We start from the raw sequence: 8368 nt of genomic DNA, 5'->3' as shown, positions 1-8368 counted from the left end.
TTTGATTAATTATAGATAAACATAGTATTACATATTCTTTTAAAGGAACCAGCCGGTGGCTTTATCACGGCAGTTCACCCTTCTAGAGGCTGAAAAAACTCATAAAGATATTTTAACATCCTCCTAACTGTTATTATGTGAGTCACCAGCGCCAGATTGTTAATCTATTGGTGAATTTAATCAAATGAATTTTATTTTATGATTAAGCACCTTAAACCCCCTTACCTCTTAGTGTCATTCCAAATTGGTCTCAACTTTTTTAAACATTCCAAACAAGTGCCCAACATATTGAAAATGTTACATCCGTTAAGCTCTTATTAAATTTTTGTTAAATTAACTAGGGCTTATTTTGTCTCCAACATCAATAGAAGGTCATGGAAGCATAGCTTTCACCAAGTAACGATCACCATTGCCGCTTCAGGCCATTACCTCCAAACACAATGCAAGACCACAAACTCCACCTTACAATTCAAGCCGTCAACATCGAGAAAAATATCATGGAAGTTATTGAAATGGTATGGATTGCCATGATGTGACCACCACCCTTCTTTATTGCCTACAAAGACGAACTGGACGCTTTACTAGCCGAAAATCGGTGAACGAGGAAACCATATGAGTAGGAATAAGCTCCTTGAAACCCTATCTGAATTCTTAACCCTCTTCTTTGTTAGGAGATTTCGCAATCTTCATTTTTGTTTCCCCTTTTATTTGTGAAGTTGTTTACTTATTTTTATTTTTTCATCTTCATGTCTTTTTTGAAGTTATTTTTTTAGTGTCCAAGTAAGCAAATAAGTAGGACCCATTATTGCCACATGTACATTTTATGAAAAAAAATTAATTAAGACTTAACGGATGCGACATTTTCAATAGTTAGGTACTTGTTTACAATAACACTAAAATTAGACACCATATACATAATGCCAAATATCTAATAAAAGCATCCTGTAATAATACTTTTAACTTTCTAAATATGTTGTGGATGTCCCACCATTGTTGGATGGAGTTCTCAATGCGATCAACAATATTAATGTCATGGATAACCTTGAGAGAGACATCTTGTAAATTGTTGTTGCAGAGAGAAACAGATTACTTACACACACACATATTGTTGGACATATTACTCTATGTAGGCTGCAATATGGAGGTGTACAATTAAAATATCACTAGAAGATGAGCACACACTTTGTGTGTGAACAATTTCATTTTCTTTTTTTTTGTTTTTGATTAAGGATTTGTTTTTTTATTAAGGAGTGTGATTAGTTTTTAATTTTTTTTTAAAAAGTATGAGACAATGATGATGCTATCTCTTAATAAGGGCATATTTTTCTTAATATTACATAATTACCATTTTTCTCTCTTATGTAAATATTGTGTATCAAAAGTGAGGATAAAATAGGAAAAATAGGGATATGATTGTTATTTTGTCAAAATTTACAAAATTACTATTTTGCCCTCCTTTTTTATCAAGAGTCTTAAAAGTGAGGGCAAAATTGAAAAAAAGGTGAGAAAAAGTTGACAGCGAGAGTTTTCTTAATATATCGTATTGATAATAACTCACTGCAGGTATCTAATATATATAGTAGACTGAACCGGAATTGATTTGTCAGGAACAAAAACATTGGGCTTGTTAGTAATATGCAAGTACTATATATATCATACAGTTTTTATAAAAAAAAATGTTAAAGAACAGAAAAATAAGTTTATGCAATAATTGTACGTAAGAGAGGGTAATGTAGTGTACAGTGACACTGTTACTGACTAATGCAAGCATTTCAGTTTCTGGAAGATAATCATCCTCATGGGAAGCTGCTCCCAACAGCGTAACACATGATGAGATCACATCTTATTAAAAACCCTTCCTAGAGAAGATCTGGTCATGATATATATCTCTTTCTCTTGCCTTTTACTTTTCATATTCATTTTTCATTGTGGAACGAACTTAGACGAGTGGTTAACATCGTAATTGATCATGATAATTTCTCTTTTAACAATGATCAGAAATTGAAATGTTATGTCTCTTGAAACCCTTGTGAGCTAGGCTCCAGGTTTCCAGAGGTTGTAATTAATTTCTTACATATCTGTTTAATAAAATATATATATATTAATTTGTGTGTCGGAGAGGAGAGGGAGAGGGAGGGGGGAGAGACCAGTTTCCCCAAATATACCTGGTATCACAGTTTGCTGCTGCTACTTATTGCCACAGCTATATATGACTGCGCCAGCAGATCACAAGTTATTGAAGAAAGCAGCAGCTAGCTACCTAAGCTCAAAGCTCATCTGATCAATCAGGATATATAATTGGTGATCATTTGTGTGAAGATCTCATCACCAACGAGTGAATGCTCATGGGCTCATTCCATTCTTCCCATATCCAACAAGAAGAAGAAGAAGATCATCTAAACCACCCAAACAACAACAACATCTCAGATCTACAATTATATCACCACCACCTCCACCACCATCACATTTCTGATCAGCCTTCGTTGATTATGTCAACGTCACCAAGCATTTCACCAACCCACCTCCGCCACTTACTCATTACCTGCGCCGAGCTCATTTCCCACCTCGATTTCCCTTCAGCCCACCGCCTCATTTCTCTCTTATCCTCAAACTCCTCACCCTTCGGAGACTCCACTGAAAGACTAACCCACCATTTTGTAAAAGCCCTCTGTTTCCGCCTCAATACAAACCCTAATTACTCTCCCACTACTATTGGCCCACTGACAGCTCTCACAAATGCGGCCAGTGCGTCCGCATCCTCCTCCTCCAACTACTTGTTTTTGCCAGTGTTACAGGAGGAGGAGGACAACAACGAGGAGGCACTCCACTCGTGTTACCTAACCCTAAACCAGATAACCCCATTCATCCGGTTTAGCCACTTGACCGCCAATCAAGCCATCCTCGAAGCCATAGACGCATCTCACCTCTCAATCCACATCCTCGACTTCGACATCATGCACGGCGTCCAGTGGCCCCCACTTATGCAGGCCCTTGTCGAGCGGTCCTACAACTCCCCACTCCACCCGCCCCCCACACTTCGAATCACCGCCACCGGCCGCGACCTCTCCCTCCTCCTCAGGACCGGCGAGCGTCTCTTGAGATTCGCTCAGTCACTCGGCCTCGCCTTCCAATTCCACCCCCTCGTCCTAAACAACACATCCCCGCCGTCGGACTTAATCTCCCCATCAACCCTGGGCCTCCACCAAAACGAAGTCCTAGCCGTCAACTGCGTCCTCTACCTGCACACCCTAGTCACGGACGACTCACGTGACCTCTTCCTCTTCCTCCAGAAGATCAAGTCATTGAACCCAAAAGTCTTCACCATCGCCAATAAAGAAGCCAACCACAATAACCATCTCTTCTTCAACCGGTTCGTGGAGGCTCTAGACCACTACGGCGCCGTCTTCGATTCCCTCGAGGCGACGCTGCCGCCCAACAGCCGGGAAAGGCTGGTGGTGGAGGAGTGGTTCGGGAGGGAGATTAAGGACGTTGTGGGAGTCGAAGGAGAGAAGAGGAAGCAGCGGCATGAGAGTTACGAGATTTTTTGGGAGGTGGTGCTGCGGAGGGTGGGTTTCGAGAATGTACCGTTGAGTCCATTTGCGCTTTCGCAGGCGAAGCTTCTGCTGCGGCTTCATTATCCTTCTGAGGGTTACCAGCTGAGGATGTTCAATGACTCTTTTTTCTTAGGTTGGCAGAATCGTCCCCTTTTCTCTGTTTCTTCTTGGCACTAATTACAAGTATATATATGTATCTAATTGACTCTTCAGCTCTATTGATAGCTAGGTTTGAGCTTTCCGTCTTGTTCTTCTCTTCTTATATATATTTATATATAGAGAAATATATGTATAAAAAGCCGCATTTAAGAAGCAAGAGCTGCCATTGAAGTGTTTTCAAGAACTCACTCAATTGTACTACTCATAGAGAAGGGTACTCTTTCTTTCTCTCTTTTTCTCCTGCCATGTATCTCTCTAAACATTCCTAAGAATCCTACTAGTTACTCAGCTGATCAGTCTTAAGCATACATGCAATAAGTAGGGTGGATCTCTGTGGACGTTGCATGTGAAATGAAGACACAGCTAGAGGGAGCTCCTGATCAACTAGCTTTTCCAATATCACAGTTTGTTCTTTCGTTAGAGACTGAAATTGATCTTAAATTATTGTGTTATATGAATCTCATAAATATTGGTTTTGTTTAATTTATTATTTGTTTTTGTGATTTTATCCCCTTATAATTAAGATCCTATTTTTCTTATGTCTAATTATTTAATTAACTGTAATTCTGTAACCAATTCCTCTTCGGCCATTAATTTGGAAGCAAACAAAGGCTTAACTGGAGCATGTCTAATTCTCACCTTTTATTGACTTTTGTAATATGTTAATTAGTTTCAATATCTGAACTGCTTTAAGCATCATTTTCTTCTAGAGGGTTGCTTGTCTCCTTGTATATATATACCTATATAGCTAATTTGTATATGCTACTTAGTTAGATGCTTTCTTATTATTGCTAATTAATTAATAGAAAAATGCTACGGAGATTACCTTTTCCTACTATATTTATGTATTATATTATGATGTGGCAAGGCCGTGCCAAAGCATAGATGTCACATAAATTAATAAATATATCTCGATCAATGTTGATTGCATACATCACTTATTACATTAGTGTCGTATAAAAATGTAATTTCTCTAACATTATTCTAATTAATTATGTGCTTCACTTTTGGATGAAATGACAAATACTTTGATTTGATTACTGATTAGTTATCTTTCATGCACTTCCACCTGGACACCGGAAAATCTTCTCTCTTTTGTTAACAATAAATTATAAAATAAAAAAAGAGGGGCCTTGTTTGATTAAAGTAGTAAAAATATTGCAAATAACCACTTCTTGTTCCCCAAAATTCCTTTGCTTCCCTTCCTCCAATGAATGTTGTTGTGCTTTCACGAGATTGATTAAAGGGAGATTGAGGTGCACGAGCATATACATAGCACTAAGTAGCCGTACCGTATATATCTGTGGCTGTCTTTGATTTTGCACTATTTTTTGCCCTAATTTATGCCGTCTGTCCCCTCAACAACACCATCAAAGTTCTCAAAACAGACCATTTCATGCTCTTCTTTGCCTCCTCTATCACCATACATCCCAAAACCCACCTGCCTAGCCAGGGATCTCTCCTGTCCTCTCTTTTGCTATTAAGGACCACTTAATTAATCTCTAAAAAAAAAAGAGGAGATATATATATATTAAGAATTTATTATGTAAATAATGGAAATGTAATAGACCTCCACTTAATTAAAAAATTGTATTTAATATTGTAACTCTGGTTGCTAATATATAAGCTCTATATAGCTAGCGATGTTTTTTCCTTTTTTAATGGGAATAACGGATGACGAACTACAGTTGTTCACTTTTTTTGGGTCCAAAGAATGCTAGTTGAGACTTGTATTATATATGTGATCACGATCAAATAAAGTCACAATTTACAAATTATTAAGGACCTTTCATCTTTCTTTAAAAATATGTTCGCACTTTTTCATTGCGTCATTTGTCTTGATTAGCTAGCTATGCTAATCATGTTATATAGAAGCGTTCTATGTCTAGTTTGGTTGGTTGCTTTCTGACATGAGTGATAAGATGGTTACAAGGCATGGCAATAACGCAAAGAGCTGCTTACCTTAGGTTGGGCTTGCGTGTTGGGGCTTATATATATGACTGAGTGATGAGGGATCAGGTTCAGGTTCAGGGCTAGCTAGGGTTAGTGGCAACATGGCATTGACAGACATCCATCCATCTTTTCTTTAATTTCCATCTGATTCAGACGTAACCTTGTGTGTGTTTGTGAAAAACTAAACCTAACCCTTTTTTTAGCCATTGCTAGCTTTTGACACATTTGGAGTTGATGCCGGACCCTCTTACCTGTCTCTCAATTAAGTATCTGCACGCCATATCTATCCGCATGCAAATCAATAATAATGACGATGGCATGAAGATATGGAATTTTCTATCTCTAGCATATTAGATACTTTAAAATTATTACCTATTAGTTCTTTTATAACAATTACAAAAATTAACAACTAACGGTTAAAAAGTATTTCGTACTTTACATTATCATAAAAATTTTGTGAAGATATTAGTTATTTTGGACCATCAAAATATTAATTATTTAGAAAAGGAATGTGTTCTTTTTTTTTTCTTGGATTTTGTTGTAAATGCAATTTTTCGTTCAAAATGCCTTCGTCTCAAACGTCTTTTGTTTAGTTTCATGCAAACTCATGTTTATTTGTGTTTTTTTATTCTTTTTTTATTTATTCAGTACAAAAAACATAAATAAATAAAATGTACATATAGAAAAAAAAAAAGTACAAAAATCATGACGTTCTTCACTTGTTTCCATAAGAATGGTATTGATTCCCTAATAACTAACCAAAAAATAAATGAAAAGTTATTTTATGTTTTTCGTGAATAAATAGAATATTTAATTTTTATAGCTAAAACATTTAAGAGTCCAGGCTTACCTGTCTAATGAATACTTTTGTGTCGAAAGGAAATGCAAAGTTTGGTGACACGGTAGTATTTGCACATGGAAAATTATTTTAAAGCACCCTAAACTTACAATTCATGTAAATGCTAAATATTCCTCCATAGTTAATTCTATTACTATGTTGACGTGAAATGCACATGGTCAATTTTTAGAGGCATACACGTGAACAAAATGCTACAATCACAAAAAAATTAATAGAGACATGACATTTTAGCGTATTGGCGTAATACCCCGGCAATAATGGTGTGTAATGGTAATTGCATATTCCCAATTTTTATATACAAGTCTATGGTTAGTGGGTATCTTCTCTATGGAATACCCGTTCTAAACGCTTTGCACAAATCGAAATTAAGCGTCCAGTATTTGCCTCAAAATTGAATACCACTTATCCTATGCAAATGTTTTATTAGCAATTCTATGCATGTGTGTTAAGTGATTCGGAGAGAGAAAACTGATAGCGGAAAGAAAGGATAATTTCAACTTATTCCATGCATCAATTTGTTAAGAATTTGTTTTCAATTTCCGAGGAATGTTGACTTGCTTCTTACATTATTAACTTGATGTAAAATAGTCAAATCGTCCCCAACCTCACCGTCCACTGATTATATAGTTGCTCCTGGGTATGGGGTGACACTTCCCACAGCATATACCCCTGAGATTGTTTACCTGATTCTTATCCCACAGCATGCACACCTTTTTTTCCTTTTTTTTTTTTTTTTTGTAATGAATTAGATCTTGTTTTACAGAAATAATAAACACACTATTTTTAACCTTTATAATACGTTTTTATTTAATTTAATAACTAAAATAAAGAAAAGCTTTTGGGAAATTATAAATGGTGTGTGAAAATCATCTTCTTCTTTTGTATTGGGAAGGGTCGTTATGTGAATTGAAGAGATACACCATACAAATTTTAATTTTATATTATTTTCTCAAAAGACATATGGTACAATAATACAAGTTGTTGATAAAAGGGGGGGGGGGGGTATCTCTGTGTGTGTGATGAATCAATGAAGCGTTTTGGGGGGGGGGGGGGGGGGGAGAGGGGAAATGATGGTACTAAAAGAGACGAGGATCAGCGAGAGGAACATACGAGATTCTCCAGAAACCAGAATCGTGTTAAATATATGATATATGTGTAGTTTGCTTTAGGGTTTGTAGTACGTACGTATGCACAGAAACCGATTAATATTACTCATGTTGAGAATGAATGAGATGAAGGGTCTTGCATGAGTTTATAAGTGAGTTGAGCTATTTCTCATATTGTTAATTAGTTTTATGATGGAACCTCACATTTCTTTATGGTATCATAGCAGGTTGTTTCACACGTGAAGTCAAATGATCACACGCGCTCCACGTCACCCCATTGTGTTCATATGAAGGGGCGTGTTGAGAATGAATCACACACTGATCAGATGGGGGACCTTGCATGAGCTTATAAGTAAGTTGGATTACTCCCTATATTGCCAATTGGTTTTATAGTGAAACTTCAACTTTTTTCTACTACAAGCAAAGCTATCAAAATTATATATATTCATATGCAGTTTCCTTCAGGGTTGTATGTACGCAGAGTGGCAGATTTAGGATCCGAACTTTGGAGAGTTCCAGTGTCAAATACAAGTTTTTAGATAAAATCAGAGTGCGAAGTGCACAAAAATATTCAGTTTATTCATATTTCGTTGAACACTTAGTGAACTTATTGTCATCAGGCAAACCAGTTACGCACAGCTATTGATATATGCCAAAGCAATCTGATGAGAAATATAAAGAGAATTTGTAGAGTGTTGTAGATGCAATATGTCGAGATATGCCTAACAGACGTTACA

At 36.5% G+C, this 8368-nt stretch overlaps 1 protein-coding gene across 1 annotated transcript; it reads left to right on the top strand.

Annotated features, from left to right (window-relative positions):
• The first annotated feature begins 1997 nt into the window (after nucleotides 1-1997).
• LOC126588769 (scarecrow-like protein 18) lies at nucleotides 1998-4187 on the top strand. The gene has a single exon (XM_050253870.1). The coding sequence runs from the start codon at nucleotides 2340-2342 to the stop codon at nucleotides 3729-3731; it is 1392 nt and encodes a 463-aa protein (XP_050109827.1). The 5' UTR covers nucleotides 1998-2339; the 3' UTR covers nucleotides 3732-4187.
• The last annotated feature ends 4181 nt before the right edge of the window (nucleotides 4188-8368 follow it).

This window comes from Malus sylvestris, chromosome 11 (assembly GCF_916048215.2).
Source record: "Malus sylvestris chromosome 11, drMalSylv7.2, whole genome shotgun sequence".
Taxonomy (NCBI): domain Eukaryota; kingdom Viridiplantae; phylum Streptophyta; class Magnoliopsida; order Rosales; family Rosaceae; genus Malus; species Malus sylvestris.
This window is presented reverse-complemented; position numbering and strand designations above follow the sequence as displayed.

What these genes read in the sequence shown, in the direction of transcription:
- LOC126588769 (XM_050253870.1), top strand. Translation starts at nt 2,340, where the DNA reads ATGCTCATGGGCTCATTCCATTCTTCCCATATCCAACAAGAAGAAGAA.